This window comes from Acinonyx jubatus, chromosome A1 (genome assembly GCF_027475565.1).
Source record: "Acinonyx jubatus isolate Ajub_Pintada_27869175 chromosome A1, VMU_Ajub_asm_v1.0, whole genome shotgun sequence".
NCBI lineage: Eukaryota > Metazoa > Chordata > Mammalia > Carnivora > Felidae > Acinonyx > Acinonyx jubatus.
The window spans coordinates 134517929-134536584 of NC_069380.1; the positions used below are offsets into that span (position 1 = coordinate 134517929).

Here is an 18656-nt window from a genome sequence, read left to right on the forward strand (position 1 = left end):
GGGATGGCAGAGTTCTATTGGGTAGATTACCTAACCAGTGCTGATCTGGCAATTCCTGATTGGCTGGTTTTAGATTCCATTTCTGGGACAGCTCAAACTAAAAATTAAGTCTTGGTTTAGTGATGTGGGGCTAGGCAAAAGCAACTCATTTTGGGCTTTTTGCTTTTTTCTTTTAACACAGGAAAATATAAGAGGAGGCAGTGGAGATAGGGAGTATAGAGCAGTTGTGCTTCTCAAACATTAGCGTGATCACCTGGATGTCTTCCTCTTCCCTTCTCTCCTCTTGCCTTCCTTTGCAGGCAGCATGTGGCTGGGGGAGGAGCAGGAAGACTGAGTGGGGCAGAGGCAAAATTGAGGGGCCAAGGAGGTGGCTGGCATATACAACAAGTTGATTAAATTAATAATACATTAAGTATAATGAGAATCAAATTTCCTCATGGTTGGAGAAGGAATTGACAAATATTGAAAGGAGAGGCTAGAAAGAACTTTAAGGTATTAAATTAGATGTGGAAATACTGGTGTGGACTCATGGTTTTTAATGTTTATATATATATATATATACACACACACATACACGTTTATATATGTATATATATACACATGTTTATATATACACACACATATATATATGTGTGTATATATATACACATATAGTGAGCTACATATCTCTCTATACACACATATACATAACTTGGTCAACTGAGATATTAAAAAAGATCCTAGTATTAATGAGTGCCCCAAATGCCAGATCTTGACTCCTAAATACTGGCCTCCCTAAAAGGAACCACGGTCTTTAGAGAAATGGCTGATAGAAGAACTGGATGGAACACAGAATTTAAATCCCAAGCTTGGAACACTGTTGGATGCTAGAAAATGTTAAAAATATTTCCAAGTCTAAGGTCTTAGAAGGAGATCACTTTCAAGTGATCAATAATGTACCAAGCCAAGGTGGGGTCGAAGTGCAAAGGTATACGAGTAGCGGATTGTGAAGCTTTAGTGCTGGGAGGCAGAAGTAGAAGTCACTGAGGATGATACAGCAGGAGATAGGATTGAAAGGAAGGTGGCAAGCCATTTAAGAAGCTAGGAGAATATCCTGGAGGCCAGTAGAAGCTTGAGTCTAAAAAGGAAAAGGAAGTATCGTAGGCATTCTGGACCTCAGTGCAGGAGAGGTGGGTAGGGGGACGGTGGAGGAATTGTTGACTGGAGGTAGCAGTGAGGATCAAGGTGTAGGCTGACCCCTTTCTCTTGCCCTTTGGAGAGGAAGAGGAACAGCCTCCATGCTACATGGGGCCTCCTGGACTATGCATGATTTTGAGGCTATACATCACCATTATTTGGTAACACATTGTATGGAAAATACCTTTTTTGTCTCTTCTGATAGCCTACACCTTAGGTTCTCTTAACAACCTGGAAGAACTGGAACTTCCTACTGGGGATGGGATTCAGCAAGTGGCCAAACTGATCATCCAGCAGTGTCAGCATCTTCAGTTTCTTCGAATTCTCTCATTGTGCCAGATTTTGGATGATGACAGTGTGATGGAAATTGGTGAGTTAGCCTTAGATAAATGGTTTCAGCTTGCAGAAAAGCCAGTGTTAGTACTCAAGCTTTCTCTTGCAAAATGTTGACAGCCTCCTGTTTGAGACTACACAGTGCCTCAAGTCTGTTTTGACTTTGTGTTCCTGATACCAGGCCACATATCCTCCATGCACTCCTTCTTATAGCATTTTAAAAACTGAAGATTACACATACAGAAAAGCACACAAATCCTAAGTGTACAGCTCAATAAATTATCCAGTAAACATACATCAACATTTTATTAACCATACTTGGTGGAAATCACCCAGATTACAGAGTATTGCAAAGATCACAGAAGCCTACTTCCGCGTGCTCTGACATTCCCCTCCTTTCCACAGGTGACCATTAGACCCCTTTTGTTCACCATAGATTAGTTTCACTGTTTTAAACTTTATGTAATGGAATCCCTCCCAGTATGTCCTTTACCTTTTTTGGCTCACCTTTATATTCATTGCCTATTGCTACATGTGGCTAACGTTCACGGATTTTCATTGCTATATATTATTCTACTGTATGACTATATATACACCTCAACTTACCCATTCAACTGGGTATTTGAGTTATTCTCAATATTTGACTAGTGTGAATAATGCTATGAACATTATTATGCATGACCTTTGATGTATGTATGGAAGTATGTTAGGGGCGGAATATGTGTCACATGGTATAGACAGATTCAGTTTTCCACAGTTGTACCAATTTACATTCCTACCAGCGGTTGTGTCACATTCTGGCCTGTACTTGTACTGTCAGATCTCTGAACTTCAGCCATTCTGATGGATCTGTAGTAGTATCTCATTGTGGATTTTTTTCTATTGGTATATTTTTATGTTTTATGATGGGTAAATTTCAGCAACTTAGGTTTTTTTGCTTTTTTTTAGAGAGAGAGAGATGAAAAATAGGGCAGGGGCAGAGAGGGAGAGGAACAGCATACCTGTATCCCTTAGGTAAATATCTAGTAGTGGAACTGCTGGGTCGTAGGGTAGTTCTCTTTTTAGTTTTTTGAGGAACCTCCATACTGTTTTCCAGAGTGGCTGCACCAGCTTGCATTCCCACCAGGAATGCAAAAGAGATCCTCTTTCTCCGTGTCCTCGCCAACATCTGTTGTTGCCTGAGTTGTTCATGTTAGCCATTCTGACAGGTGTGAGGTGGTATCTCATTGTGGTTTTGACTTGGATTTCCCTGATGATGAGTGATGTTGAGCATTTTTTCACGTCGGTTAGCCATCTGGATGTCTTCTTTGGGCAAGTGTCTATTCATGCATTCTTTTTTTTTTTTTTTAGCTGATTGGTTTACCAATTTATTGCTTTCATTTCTTTTCTTACCTCTATTATCTTCTACAGATAGAAGGTTTTTGTCCTAACGTCTTGAGATGGGATAATTTCAGTGCTTTTGGCTTTAGCTCCATCTCACAAATTTTACATGTCATATTTTCAGTCTTACTTAGTTCAAAATATTTTGTTATTATTTATTTTTTGGCCACACCAGGTATTTAGAAAGGTACTGCTTAACTTCACTGTTAAGAAAGAATATACAGTATATGATTTTAATTTTGAAATTTGTTGAGACTTGTATTATGGGTCAACATAACATAAAATCACACTAAAATGGTCAATTTTAGTAAATGCTCCATTTCGCTTGAAAAAAAAAGTTTTCTGCAGTTCAAATGAAATGTTGAGGGATGCCTGGCTGGCTCAGTGGGAAGAGTATGTGACTCTTGATCTTAGGGTCATGAGTTCAAGTATGCTCACATTGGGCATGGAGCCTACTTAAAAAAAAAAAGTTGAAATTATTGTTCAAATGTTTGATATTTTTATGGATTTTTATTTGCTTGTTCTAACTAGGACAGGGGTGTTAAAATCACCCCAATTCATCTTCTTTTCCCTTTAGTTCTGTTTTTACTCTACATATTTAAAATATATAGGTCCATACATATTTAGGATTTAAATCTAGCTACATAGAGATTTAGAATTGTTAAATATTCCTGGCAGATCAACCCTCTTTATTTCTAGTAAAACTTTTTGCCTTATTATCAGTCATTTCATCATACATTAATACAGTTGCTCCGGTATGCTTTTGGTATTTGCATCTTGGTTTTTCCCTTCCTTTTAATATTTTCATGTCCTTATATTTAAGGTGTGTCTCTTGTAAAAATCTATAATTAGGTTTTCTTAATTTTTTTAATGTGGGAGACAGAGGCTCTGAAGCGGGCTCTGTACTGATAGCAGAGAGCCTGATGTGGGGTTCAAATTCACAAACCATGAGATCAGGACCTAAGCCAAAGTCGGCTGCTTAACCTATGGAGCCACTCAGGCACCCCTCCCCCCACATTTTGCCTTCGTTTTTGACATTTGTTTCAGAGAGTATGGAATTCGATTTTGGTGCTCATTTTCTTTCACATTTCTAGCTCCCATCATTTCTTTTGCTCAGCAGGCAGTCTTTTTTTGTATTTGAATGTAAGGTTTATCTGGCCCTGCTTTAGTAGCTTTTAAGATTTTCTTTGCTTTACGTTTTGTCATTTGCTATGAACTGAATTGTGTCCCTCAACGATCCATGTGTTGAAACCCTAACCTTTGGAGACAGTCTGCTTGAGCAACGACAACACAATACCCTACAATGGTAGTTGTACTACATTGTGCTTAGGTGTGGATTTCTTTGTATTTATTCTGCTTGGGGTTTATAGACCTTGAAGCTGTGGCTTGGTGTCTTTAGCCAGTTTGGAGAAGTTTTTGGCCAACATGCACATAGCTGCTTCCCAATTCTTTGTCATTTTCTTTACTCTCCTTCTGATAGCAGAACTCAACCTAATTTGGGGTCATAGGATCAGGAAAAAGAGTTCTATAGAGAACTGAAGAAAGAATGGCCCAGACACATTTGGGAGGGGAGAGACTGAGAGGCAGGAGGGGCGCCTGGGTGGCTTGGTCGGTTAAGCGTCCGACTTCGGCTCAGGTCATCATCTCACGGTCCGTGAGTTCGAGCCCCGCGTCGGGCTCTGTGCTGACCGCTCAGAGCCTGTTTCCGATTCTGTGTCTCCCTCTCTCTCTGCCCCTCCCCTGTTCATGCTCTGTCTCTCTCTGTCTCAAAAATAAATAAACGTTAAAAAAAATTAAAAAAAAGGCAGGAATTTGTTGTGAGACTAGACTGGAGAGGAATGTAAAAGCCAGACTGGAGGAAGCTTCACAGGATGTGTTAGAAAGGGTGAATCTCGGGGCGCCTGGGTGGCTTAGTTAAGCATCTGACTGGCTCAGGTCATGATCTCACAGTTTGTGAGTTCGAGCCTCATGTCAGGCTCTGTGCTGACAGCTCAGCCTGGAGCCTGCTTTGGATTCTGTGTCTCCCCCTCTTACTGAAATGAAAGTCCTTATGATTCTATTTTCACCAACACTTTGCTTTTATAGCCAAGGTAGCAATCGATGGAGGTTTCCAGAAACTTGAGGACCTGAATCTTTCAGTCAATCACAAGATTACAGAGGAAGGATACAGAAATTTCTTTCAAGCACTGGACAACATGCCACACTTGAAAGAGTTGACTATTTCTAGGCATTTTACTAAATGCATCAAAGCTCAGGCCACAACAGTCAAGTCTTTGTGTCAGTGCATGTCACGACTGCCAAGCCTCATCAGACTTAACATGTTAAGTTGGCTCCTGGATACAGAAGACATCACACTGCTTACCGCCATGAAGGAAAGACATCCTCAATCTAAACGTTTATTTATCCACTGGAAATGGGTACTGCCATTCTCTCCAATTGTTCAGGAATAGAAGATGTACCTAAAAACTGAATTACAAATTTGTGTCAACAATTCTAAAAACTTCCCTCTCCAAAAACATTTTATTAAGTCCTGCACACAAAAGGATATTTACAGTAAGGCATGTTAAAGAAAACCCCAAAACCACTACCAGAACCTTTGCAGTCCCTGAATGATTCTCCCCAACTAAATAGAGATCAGTTCTTCAATCAAGTTTATACACCTAACCCTCCATAATCGAGGATCAGCATCCAGTTTTCAGACTCACTGTGGTAAGGAGGATAAAAACAGCTATGGGAATGGAGTGAGGTATACAGATGGGTCTTACAGCCACAATATGGAAGAAGTATTCAAGTTACATATAATGTGAATTTCAAGACTGAATCCATTTTCTACATAAATGAAACAAGCCTTTACCACCACTCCAGTTTAATCTTTTGTGGGCCAAGAGATACGCCTTAATACTTCTAAGATTTGTTGGGTATATTAATTTTGGTATAAGAGGCCCATACAAGGTAGAAGTAAGATTTGCGGGAAAAAGTTCCTAGTACAGAGGCTTTTGATTCAACACTTACTGTATCAGCATAAAGTACAAAATAGCACTTCTAAGATTCAGACTAAAATGGAGAGGGCGCCACCCTCGACATCAGGTTTGTTGAAATGCAGCCCAAGAACGTTTGAGCTGTGGGCATTTGGCTGACAAAGTGCCTTAGAGGTATTAGAGGAAGCCATTCGTGTGGGGGTACTGCGTTAGAAAAACCACGCGTTGCATCGATCTGCTAGAAGAACACACTGGAAGCAAGGAAAGAAGTCTCTTGCTCCTACAGTGTCTTACCACTACTCTCTACTGACAAAGCTTTATACTGTGCTTGCTGCGGGGACTGGTCGTTACAGAGTGAAGATCTATTACTGCAGAGAAGGGCAATAAAGGCTGGATTTGGACAAGAGAAGCAACAACTTGATAACTGATAAAACTATTACTTATTAAATAGCTTAGACCTAAACTAAAAAGAACCTTGTTAGATTTAAGATTGATAGGATGCACATAAATATTTATAGAAAACGTCTTACATGATCTAGAAGACACAGGGAACCGGCTAGTGATTGACTTCAGGGAGGGGGCCAGGATAGCAAGGGAACAGGAGGAAGGTCTGATTCTTTTTTCTTTGCAGATCTTTTGTACTATTTGAATTCTGTACCGTGTGTGTGTACTATTAAAAATGGTATTTTAAAAACTAAGAGAACTCCATGCAAATACCTCTCCAAACCTTCTGATAAGGGCTTCTACTTTAAAGCAGGGGTCTCCAAGTATGGCCTGAGCCTGTAGAGCCTCTGAGCGAAGACTATTTTTTACATTTTTCCAATAAAAAAATAACATACATGTGACAGAGACCATGATCAGTGGCCTGCAAGGCTAAAATAATTCTGGCCCTTTACAACGAATGGAATACTTCCATGACAGACTGTTTTTAGATTGTAAGACTACCATGCCCTTTTATTCCTGTATATGTTAGTCTCCACATGATGCCCAGGCCATCCCTCATTGCCCTGACCGTCACCCTCATGTTTCTAAACTTCTCCCTTTCTGATCACATGTTCCAACACTCTACCACTCTCTAAATCCTTCCACTGTACCCTACCCACATGAGAAACATCCTCTACCATTCTCAACTTCTTATCCAAACAATACCTTTATCTTCTTGTTCTACCTTCCCCTTTCTCGAATTTTTACCATGACTCACAGTAACAAATTTCCTATCAACAATCGACACATTTATAAACATGTACACAAATGAACCAAGATTCACAAAAAACTCTAAAAGCTGTATGTGATTTTACTAATATGATTTATTAATATTCAGAAATAGAAAATTCCTTGAAAGAGTTGTTTATACAGTGTTTTATTCAATTGTTCTTTCTTACATTCTCTCCTGCAAGGCTTTTCCTTTCTCCATAGCACTGGAAGAGCTCTTAACGAGGGTCACCAATGATCTCTGCAATGCTCAATTTGATAAACACTAGTCTGCATCCTTGACTTATTCACAGCACCTGACCCAGCAGTAGCTTGATGCCGCTGGTCACTCCCTCCTCTCAAGTTTCATTTGGCTTCCAGGGCATTCCTTCTGGATTTCCTAACCAACCTAGAATTCTCTCAGCCTCCTTTACTGCTTTTTCTCATATCTGACCTCTAAACACTGATAGCTCTATGTAAACGTACTTGCTTCGTGATCTGGTCCTGTTGCATGGCTTTAAATTCCAAGTCTATGCTAACTTACCTATTTTCAGCTCTATCCCAGATCTCTCCTCTGAACTCTTGACTCCTATCTGACTCCTGTTAATGGGCATCTCAGATTTGACCTGTCTTAATCCAATTCCTGTCTTTCCTTTCCCACAAGTACTGTTGGTTACTTAATTTTTTTAGAGTGCATGCAAGCAGGGGAGGCGGCAAAGGGAGAGAGAGTGAATCCTAAGCAGGCGCCATGCTCACCTCAGAGTCCGACACAGGGCTCAACCCATGACCCTGGGCTAACGACTAGAGCAGAGGTCAAGAGCTGGGACACTGAGCCGATTGAGCCACCCTGGCAACCCTCCCACAAGCACTCTTTATGCTGACTTCTCCATGTCTTTAATTCTAGCTTTGTTCTTCCACTTGCTTAGGCCCAAAATCTTGGGGGGGTCATCCTCGATTTCTCTCTTTCATACTCTACATGTAATCTACTGGCAAATGCTGAGCTTTACTTAGCATTTGTCAATAGATCCCATCACTACTGACCACTGGTCCTAGTCAGCCCTGCTTCCTCCCTTGAAACTTAGGGCCTATTTTCTATTAAAAAAAATTTTTTTAAGCTTATTTTTCAGAGAGGCAGAGGTAGCATGAGGGGGCAGATAGAGAGGGATAGAGAGAATCCTAAGCAGGCTAAGCGTAGCCAGTACAGAGGCGGATGTGGGGCTGGAACTCACGAAACCATGAGATCATGACCTGAGCTGAAACCAAGAGTCGGACGCTTAACCAGACTAAGCCACCCAGGTTGCCTGTAAGGTCTATTTTCAACACAAAAATTGCAGTCATAAGACTCTTCAATACATTAGATCACGCTATGCCTTTGGTTCAACACCTTCCAATGGATCCCAGATCAAAGTAAATACAGTGGTCTATGTGTGACCTGACCCCTGACTACCTACCTCTCTTACCTCTATCTTTTTAATCTCTCCTCCTTGCTCACTTCCATTCCAGCCATACTGATTTCTTTTTGCCATTCCCTGAACAGGCCAGACTTATTCTCAGGGCCTTTGTGCTTGTCATTTCCTTTGCCTGGGAGGTTCTCTATTTATGCGAATGGCTCTCATTTTCTTCACATCTCTGCTCCAATGTCAGCTCAATTTCCCTCACCATTCTTTTTTTTTTTAACTTTTTAAAATTTTATTTTTAATCTCTACACCCAAATGGGGTGAACTAACAACCCCGAGATCAAGAGTCGCATGCCCTACTGACTGCGCCAGCCAGGTGCCCCCTTGACCATTCTTTTTAAAAAATCGTCCACAGGGGCCCCTGGGTGGCTCAGCAGGTTAAGTGTCTGACTGTTGATTTTGGCTCAGGTCATGATCTCATGGTTCACGGGATCAAGACCTGTCCTTTCAGCGTGGAGCCTGCTTGGGATTCTTTCTCTCCCTCTTACCTGTTCTCGCGTGCTCGCTCGCTCTCTGAAAATAAAATAAACAAAACAAAGCATTCACATTCCAATTGCATTCTGCCTAACCCCCTTTCCTGCTTCATTTCTGTCTATGGCATGTATTACTATTGCCACCTTATACATTTTGTTTACTAGTGTTCCCCACCAATGTAAGCAGGAACTTTCGTCTGTTTGGCTTACTGTGGTCTCCAAGCACATAGAAGAGTACCTAGCACATAAACAAAACTGAATAAATAATTCCCGAGATGAATGATTTGCCAGAACCTGCAACCACTTTCCAACGGCATTAGGTATCAAAAGACGTAAGATGCAAAAATGTCTCTGAAAGCAAATAAGCTACCTTCATAACTGAATTTAACCTGCCACACCTACTTAGGCAATGAAAATATGCAGAATGCATAAAATACTGGCTGACTGTCATGAAAAATAAAAATCTACTCACCGGTACCAGAAAGCTTAAGCCACTGAATATCCCATTCTGTGAAGCTTACTTACCAGGAATTGAATGTTCATTTTATTCAACAAATATGTACTGGGCAGCTACAAACAGGTTAGGCATATGTAGTGTTTCCAGGCAAAATCTCTGAAAGAAATAGAACTTTTTATATTAACCTCTGCTCCCACAGCTAAAAGGACTAGGAAGAATCCCTGGTGCATGGATACCAATGCTTACACTCAACTGAAACAATAGGATTTTCTCCCTCTCCTGAAAATTTGAAGTGACACACACATAGTCAAATGGATGGTAGACGGAACCACAAGGTAGTGATGAGGGCAGAATAGCTTGGACAACCATGTTAGGCAATGGGCATGATGAAAATGTGAAGGAAGCTAGATGAAAGGCAGATAGGTGAGAGAAAGAGGAGAGGATAATGACAATATGACTTCCAAGAAATGGAACAAAGCCGTGGTTCCTGACTGGCGAGGTCTACTCCTGTGACACTCAGCTTCAGAGAAGCTGTGTTTCTTAAGCCTGGATTATCAGCAACACTGTTTTACAACTGGTTGTGTCTTTACAATACTACCTTTTCTCCAAATAAGTCTGACCAGTTCTCTTTATCCGTTACTAGATTTCCCTCACCATATATATTCTAAAAAAAAAAAGACTCATACAGTCAAGCTTAAAAAAAATTTGTCATTTATTTTTAAAGGCATTAATAAAAAGCTTAACATACTTACTAAGAAAGTTACAATATACAAATATGTTCAGTCGATATTTTCACAGATTGACTTTTCTGCACTATGTGTGACTTTGAGTTTCTTTTAGTTACTCACATTTCCACTGTTGAGTTATTCAAACGGATTATTCCCTTGAAACACATGGCTGGTTATTGAAGCATGAGTCACATGCAACATAGGGCAATGCAGATGGCTATGCCACCCAACCAACTGTTCATGAAGAAAAACATGAAATTTTATTCACATCAACCATGGCGCATCAAAATACCATTCTCCTTGGGAGAGAGCTGCACCTGAATTTGGAGAGAAAAAGTCCAGATATAATTATGCAATTTAAAAACTTATTTTCTTATAAAATAAAAAAAAAGGAAAGCAATACACTCACCATGGTAAATAAAACTAGAACAAAAGTATGCTAATATAGACTTTATGCAATACTAAATTCAATCTTTATGGGATAAATAATTAGACTAATTGTGATATTCATTTGGAAGAGTAAATGTGAAAGATTAAAAAAAATTTAAGGAGCACTGGTATTTCATCTGTCCTAACAGAATTTCTTTTTTTTTTTTTTTTAATTTTTTAAACGTTTATTTCTTATTGAGAGACAGACAGAGACACACAGGGTGAGCAGGGGGAGGGGTAGAGAGAGGAGAGACACAGAATCTGAAGCAGGCTCCAGGCTCTGAGCTGTCAGCGCAGAGCCCAACATGGGGCTCGAACAAACTGTGAGATCGTGACCTGAGCCGAAGTCAGTAGCCTAAGCAACTGAGCCACCCAGGCGCCCCGGTCCTAACAATTTCTTTTTTAAAGTTTATTGAGAGAGAGGGGCACCTGGGTGGCTCAGTCAGTTAAGCATCTGACTTCAGCTCAGGTCATGATCTCGTGGTCTGTGAGTTCAAGCCCGGCATCAGGCTATGTGCACAGAGCCTGGAGCCTGCTTCCGATTCTGTGTCTCCCCCTCTCTCTGCCCCTCCCATGCCCATATTCTGTCTCTCTCTCTCTCAATAATAAATAACCGTAAAAAAATTAAAAAAATTTTTTTTGAAAGAGCGAGTGAGCTCGTGTGCAAGTGGGGTAGGGGCAGAGAGATAAGGAGGAAAGAGAATCCCAAGCAGGCTCCACACTGTCAGTGCAGAGCCTCACATGGGGCTCGATCTCACAAAACATGAGATCATGTCCTAAGCTGAGATCAAGAGTAGGATGCTCAAATGACTGATCCATTCAGAGCCCCAAAAGTACTGTGCTTTTATGGAATCCACGGGAATCAAAGAAATGATAAACTAGAACACAGTAAAAATGTATCTGAAATCTAGAATGAGTATTTATAAGATAAACATATTCAGGTTCATGCATACTAATGAACAGTTAGCTGCATATAAACAATGTTATCTACTTGGGCACCTGGGCGGCTCAGTTGGTTAAGTGTCCAACTTCAGCTCAGATCATAGTTTCATGGTTTGTGGGTTTGAGCCCCACATTGGGCTCTGTGATGACAGCTCAGAGCCTGTATCCTGCTTTAAATTCTGTGTGTGTGTCTCTCTCTGCCCCTGCACCACTAGAGCTCTGTCTCTATCAAAGATAAATACACATTAAAAAAAAAAAGTTTTAAAAAAGGAAAAAAGAATGTTATCTGCTTTAGGGTGTCTGAGTGCCTCAGTCAGTTGGGCATCCAACTCTTGGTCTTGGCTCAGGTTATGATCTCATGGTTTGGGAAATTGGAGCCCCACATTGGGCTCTGCACAGACAACGTGGAGTCTACTTGGGATTCTCTCTCTCCCTCTCATTGATTGATTGATAGATAAATAAAACAATAAATAAAACGTTATCCACTTTAGATACACAGACATACATGCACATGAATGAAATACTGGGAAAAGATGGAGTAAAAACTTGGGTTTGCTGTATGTAAATTCTCAATGAAATTGCTAACAAAGTTATTTTCACTCTCTGTTCTATGTAGACTGCTTGTAAAATGACTTGAAAAGAAATGCATTCAATTCTCATTATTCATGGTAGTTATGTTCTAAAAAGTCACAACAGGGGGTGCCTGGGGGGCTCAGTCAGTTATGCGGCTGGCTCTTGTTCTTGGCTCAGGTCCTGATCTCAGGGTTGGTGAATTAGAGCCCTATGTCAGGCTCTGAGCTGACAGTGTGGAATCTGGTTGGGATTCTCCCTCTCTCCCTTTTCCTCTGTGCCTCCCCATCTCTCTCTCTCTCAAAAATAAATAAATAATAAAATTAACACTGTTGTTTAAAGTAAAATAAAATAAAGTCACTAAAAACAATAAATTTGTGAGTACTAAGCCAATGCTCCTAGAAGAAATACAAGGCTAGGTTCAGGCAAGCCTCTGGTCACATTCTTATCAACTGACCAATTCCTAATCTTTTAAAATGTGTCTTTCTGATGAAAGACACGTTACTTAATATATATTGATGTTACAGGTGACTTTTTTTTTTTTTTTAAGTAATCTCCAAGCTCAACCTGGGGCTCACACTCACGACCAGGAGATCAAGAGTCGCATGCTCTACTGACTGAGCTAGCCAGGCTCTTCTAACATACTAATGATTCATTAACACTGAAATTACAGTCAGTGGCACTAAGTCATGCCTGAATGGGGCTTACCTAACACATATAATTTCCCTGTCAGGCACATCACAGCCTTCTTGCACTTGGGAACACAAAGCACAATGTCTGGTGTCCACTTTAAAGAGTGAAATCAAAAGGCGCAGACACATGAATAATGTGGCACTAAAAAGGCTGCACAAAGAATGCTTGTTTAGAGCAGGAGATGACACATGAAGACAGAGCACTGTTCAACCTCAGCTGAGAGTATCTGTGTCAGAGGATTCAAATTTTTTGCCACTCTGCCCTTGTCAAGTAATTCTTGACTTGGGTATGATAGATAAATTTTGGCAAGCTGGCAAATTTGCAAACACAGAGTCTGTGAATGAGAACTGACTGTAGATAAACTATGAAAAACAATTTAAAGTAAACACAAATATCTAAAATGATAAAGGGAAAATAATCAAACAGATAGAGGAGAGCAAACATTTCTGTTCAAATGACAAGAACCACTACCACCAAAAAGGAAGGTCAAATAAATGATAAACTAGAAAGCAAGTATTTGCAAATCCTATCACAAAGAATTCTTGCAAAACAAAAAGGAAAAACATAGATCCCAGTTAAAAAGTGGGCAAGGTGATACTCATAGTTTCCAGTAAACATAAGACAGAGCTCTCAAACACACAAAAAGATGAACTTTACAATAATAAAATCAATAAAAAAATTATAAATACAATTAGAGGACTATTTCGAACTATTTGACCATGAATGATCCAAAGGTTTCACAGATTACTGAATAAGAATGTGGGAAACAGGAGCTCTCAAACAATGTTGGTGAGAATATAAATACAGTCTCTACTGAGAAGCAACATGGAAAAAATCTATTAAAATTATAGATGGAGGTTCTCTTCAATCTAGCAGTTCTAATTCTAGAATCTATATCCAGATTATATATTCTATTTATAGAATCTAATTATAGATTCTATTTAGAGAATTCTAAAGATGTGTTCATACATCTACAGAAAGAATTATGTAAAAGAATATAACTATAGCATTAAATAGCAAACAATTGGGAACAACCTAAAATTCCATCCATAAGAGCTCAATTAAATTAGTACAATTCTGTATACAAAAATATCATGCAATTTTAAAAAAACATTAAAAAAATTTTTTTATACATTTATTTATTTTTGATAGACGGAGAGAGACAGAGCACAAGTGGGGGAGGGGCAGAGAGAGAGAGAGAGAGAGAGAGAGAGAGAGCGCGCGAGCCGAAGCAGGCTCCAGGCTAGGAGCTGCCAGCAAAGACCCCGACGCGGGGCTTGAACTCACAAACTGTGAGATCATGACCTGAGCCAAAGTTGGATGCTTAACGGACTGAGCCACCCAAGCGCCCCAAAAAACAGAACATTTTTATATCCTGGCATTGAGGATTCTCCAAAAAAATTCTGAAGAAAAAGCACTTACCTAATAAAGAACACTGTATGAATCACCTATAAAAATGAAAAATTTAAAGAGTTGGAAGGAGTAATCATGAAACATCTTATCAGATCTATTTCAACTATATATTAATTTTACTGCCAATAAATGTACACAGCACAACACAACCAAATAAAAACGAAGGGTTTTGTTCTGTGAAATCTCCCTCACATTCTAGTCCCTCTTCAGAGATTACTTGAGTACAGCCCTGAGGCGACCCATCAATTCACACAGAGACATGTATGTAAATGCGTTTACATAAATGGCAGGTAGCATAACACATTTCTGCCTCTAACTTTCTTCATTTAAAAATATTTTCCTATCAGATTGCTCTATATAACAAGCAACAATGTAATTTTTTAAAATAAAATTAAAAGAATGATAGAATACAAGGATCCCCATGCTTCTCCAGAGTTTTAGGCCACTGCTGTTTACCAAAGACTTACACTAGCAACAACTGTTTTCACTAAACAAAAAAGTCTGAAGAGGATTTACCCTGTTATGAAAAAAGGCAAAGGGGTGCCTGAGTGGCTCAGTCGGTTAAGCGTCTGACTTTGGCTCAGGTCATGATCTCACATGATCTCATGGTTTTGTGGATTTGAGCCCCGAGGAGGCCGGAGCCTGCTTCGGATTCTGTGTCTCCCTTTCTCTCTGCGCCTCCCCCTGCTCTCACTCTATCAAAAATAAATACACATTAAAAAAATAAAGAAAAAAGTGATGTCAAGGGAGGAAACATGTATTGTGCACAAAATGCTATGATGGTATCCGTATCAAATATAGATGAATATGGAAAAGTGTAAAATAATACATGAAAAAAGAATACTGTGATAGATACACAGCTTAATTTAAAAATAGTGAACATTTTTCTTACATACTTTTCAAACATAAATAGAAAAAGGAGTACAATAAACATCAATATGCACACCGTGTACACTCAACAGCCATAAATGCATGCACACACACATTTTGCTAAATCATGTGTTTTAAGTTTATTTATTTGGGGGAGGGGGGGAGGGGCAAAGAGAGAGAGAGAGGGAGAGAAAGAGAATCCCAAGCAGGCTCTTGGCACTGTCAGCACAGAATCTGATTTGCTCAAGCCACACCCCTGGGATCATGACCTGAGCTGGAATTAAGAGTCGGATGTTCAACCAACAGAACCACCCAGGCACCCCACTCCCAAGACTTTTATAGATGGCTCTTTCAACCAGATTCCAACCAGGGATACCACATTGCATTTGGCTGTTGTCTTCCAAGTCACTTTTAATCTAGAGCAGTTACTCCATGCCTTTTTTTTCACTTTAATTAAAAAAAATTTTTTTTAATGTTTATCTTTTGAGAGAGAAAAAGAGAGAGTGTGTGTGTGAGAGAGAGAGAGAGAGAGAGAGAGAGAGAGAGGGAGGGAGGGAGGGAGGGAGGGAGGGAGGGAAGGAGAGGGGCAGAGAGGGAGACACAGAATCCAAAGCAGGCGCCAGGCTCTGAGCTGTCAACACAGAGCCTGTTGCGGGAACTTGAACTTGCGAGCTGTAAAATCATGACCTGAGCCGAAGCTGGACACTTTACTGACTGAGCCACCCAGGCACCCTTTTTTTACTGACTTTTTGAAGAAAGGAGGCCAGTTATCTACTACAGCATTTCACATTCTGGATCTATCTGATCATTTCTTTTGTGAGGTCATTTAACTTGCTGCTCTAGCCCACTATTTCCAGTAAATGGGAAGCAGATCTTATAGGCTTGATTAAATTCCAGTTACACTTTTTTCACTGAAACACTTCACAGGCTATTTTATGTATTTCACCCTGCATCATATCAAAATCAAGTCTGTCCCATCACAGTAGTGCAGTATCACCAGTGATTCTAAGAATCTCTTTACTGTAAAGATGGTTTTCTTTCCACACCACTAACCAAGTATTTGCTGAGATGAAACTTTGACATCATGATGATTCTAGAGAGCACGTAGCTCAATCTTTTATCAAATTGTTTTGACATCAAATGCATTTAATATTACTATATGTAGAAAACCCTAAAGACTGCACTAAAAAACTAGAACAGATAAATGAATTCAGTAAAGTTACAGGATACAAAATCTGTTACATTTCTATGCACCAATAATGAGCTAGTAGAAAGAGAAATTAAGAAAACAATCCTGTTTACAACTGCACCGAAACCAATAAAATATCTAGGAATAAAATTAGCTAAGGAGTTTAAAGACCTGTGCACCTGAAAACTGTAAGACACTAATAAAAAAAAATTGAAGATAACACAAATAGAAAGATATTCCATGCTCATGGAAGAGTTAATATAATTAAAATGTCCATACTACCCAAAGTAATCTACAAATTTAATGTAATCCCTATAAAAATACACAACATTTTCCATAGTACTAGAACAAATAATCCTAAAATGTGCATAGAACCACAGAAGACAAAGAAGTCAAAACAATCTTGAAAAAGATGAATCAAACTGGAGGTATCACAATCTCAGATTTCAAGATACACGACAAAGCTGTACTGATCCAAATAGTATGCAACTAGCATGAAATCAGACACATAAATAAGTGGAACAGAACTGAGAGCTCAGAAATAAAGTCATGCTTATATGGTAATTAATCTTCAACAAAGGAGGCAAGAATATACAATGGGGAAAACCCAATGTCTTCAACAAATGGGGCTGGGAAGACGGGACAGCTATGAATGAAACTGGACCACTTTCCTACACTATAAACAAAAATAAACTCAAAATCGATTAAACACCTAAATGTCAGACCTGCAACCATAAAATTCCTAGAAGAAAACATAGGCAGTAATCATTTTGACATTAGCTATAGAAACATTTTTCCAGATATGCAGCCTCTGATAAAGGAAATGAAAACAAAAATAAACTATTGGGATTACACCAAAATAAAAAGGTTCTGCACAGTGAAAGAAACCAGCAAAAACGCAACCTATCAAATGGAAGAAGATATTTGCAAATGATGTATCTGATAAGGGCTTAATATCCAAAATACATAAAGAATGTGTACAACTCAACACCAAAAAATTAAATAATCCAGCTGAAAAATGAAAAGACATGAATAGATATTTTTCCAAAGAAGACATACAGATAGTCAACAGACACATGAAAACACGCTTAACATCACTCATCATCAGGTAAATGTATCTCTAAACCAGAATGAGATACCCCTCACACCAGTCAGAATGGCTAAAATCAAAAACACAAGAAATCGTAACTATTAGTGAGGATATGGAGAAAGAGGAACCCTCAAGCACTATAGATGGTAATACAAACTGTGCAGCCACTGTGGACAACAGTATGAACATTACTCAAAAAATTCACAATGGAATTACCATATGATCCAGTAATTCCACTACTAGATGTTTACCCAAAGAAAGTGAAAACACCGATTTAAAAAGATATATGCATCCCTGTACTTACTGCAGCATTATTTATAAAAGTCAGGATATAGAAACAACCCAAGTGTCCATCGACAGATGAATGGATAAAGATGTGATGTGTACACACACACACACACACACACACACACACTGGAATATTACTCAGCCATAAGGAACAAAACTTTGCCATTTGAGACAACATGGATGCATCTAGACAGTGTAACAAAAGTAACTAAACTAAGTCAGAGAAAGACAAATACCATATGATTTCACTCATATGCACAATTTAAGAAACAAAACAAAGGATCAAATTAAAAAAAGAAACAAAAAACAGACTCTTAAATATACAGAGCAAACTTGTGGTTGACAGAGGAGAGGTGGGTGGTGGGCTAGGTGAAATGGGGAACGGGGATTAGGAGTACAGTTGTGGTAAGCACTGAGTAGTGCGTATAACTGCTGAATCATTGTGTTGTACACCTGAAAGTAAAATAACAATGTTAACTGTACTTGAATTAAAAATAATTAAAAACATATTTAATAGCTTTACATTAGCTTTTGTTTTTTTAACATTTGATTTTTAAAGATATGTTTTCCCCAAACTGAAATACATATAAAAGTAAGAATCACTTTTATAATGACAGTAGACTTACTTCTTAATTGAAATGTGAGCACCTTCCTTCTTTTTGGTTTTGTTTGAAACCCTGTAAGAAAACAAAGGAATTTTAAAGAATAGCATACACATTTTATACAGATATGAATAAACACTTTGTTTCATACAAGATGTTTTACTAATTCTATTTAACAAAATATCAGAAAATAAGTTTATGGTCTTCAAATGTGCTTTAAAAGTGATCCTAAAGAAGAGCACCTGAGTGGCTCAGTAGGTTGAGTGTCCGACTTGGGTTCGAGCCCCACATCTGGCTCACTGCTGTCAGCATACAGCCCACTTGAGATCCTCTGTCATGTTCTCTCTTTGCCTACCCCCCGTTTGTGCTCTCAAAAATAAATAAAATCTTTAAGTGT

At 39.1% G+C, this 18656-nt stretch overlaps 2 protein-coding genes across 4 annotated transcripts in view; one reads left to right on the top strand and one right to left on the bottom strand.

Annotated features, from left to right (window-relative positions):
* The window catches only part of NAIP (NLR family apoptosis inhibitory protein), a 33936-nt gene extending 28235 nt beyond the window's left edge, over positions 1 to 5701 (top strand). For both annotated transcript variants that reach the window (XM_015074579.3, XM_053223710.1), the window contains exons 14-15: positions 1382 to 1546; positions 4975 to 5701. In XM_015074579.3, coding sequence (XP_014930065.2) covers positions 1382 to 1546; positions 4975 to 5339 — 530 coding nt within the window. In that variant the 3' untranslated portion in view covers positions 5340 to 5701. The remainder of the gene's footprint in view (positions 1 to 1381; positions 1547 to 4974) is intronic.
* A 4438-nt stretch (positions 5702 to 10139) lies between these two features.
* LOC106977081 (survival of motor neuron protein) overlaps positions 10140 to 18656 on the bottom strand; it is a 41382-nt gene continuing 32865 nt past the window's right edge. The window contains exons 8-10 of one of the 2 annotated variants that reach the window (XM_015074581.3): positions 18284 to 18334; positions 14230 to 14255; positions 10140 to 10490 (exon numbers count right to left, since the gene is read on the bottom strand). In XM_015074581.3, the coding sequence (XP_014930067.1) occupies positions 18287 to 18334 (48 nt within the window). In that variant the 3' untranslated portion in view covers positions 10140 to 10490; positions 14230 to 14255; positions 18284 to 18286. The remainder of the gene's footprint in view (positions 10491 to 14229; positions 14256 to 18283; positions 18335 to 18656) is intronic. The other variant, XM_015074582.3, reaches the window with a different exon arrangement.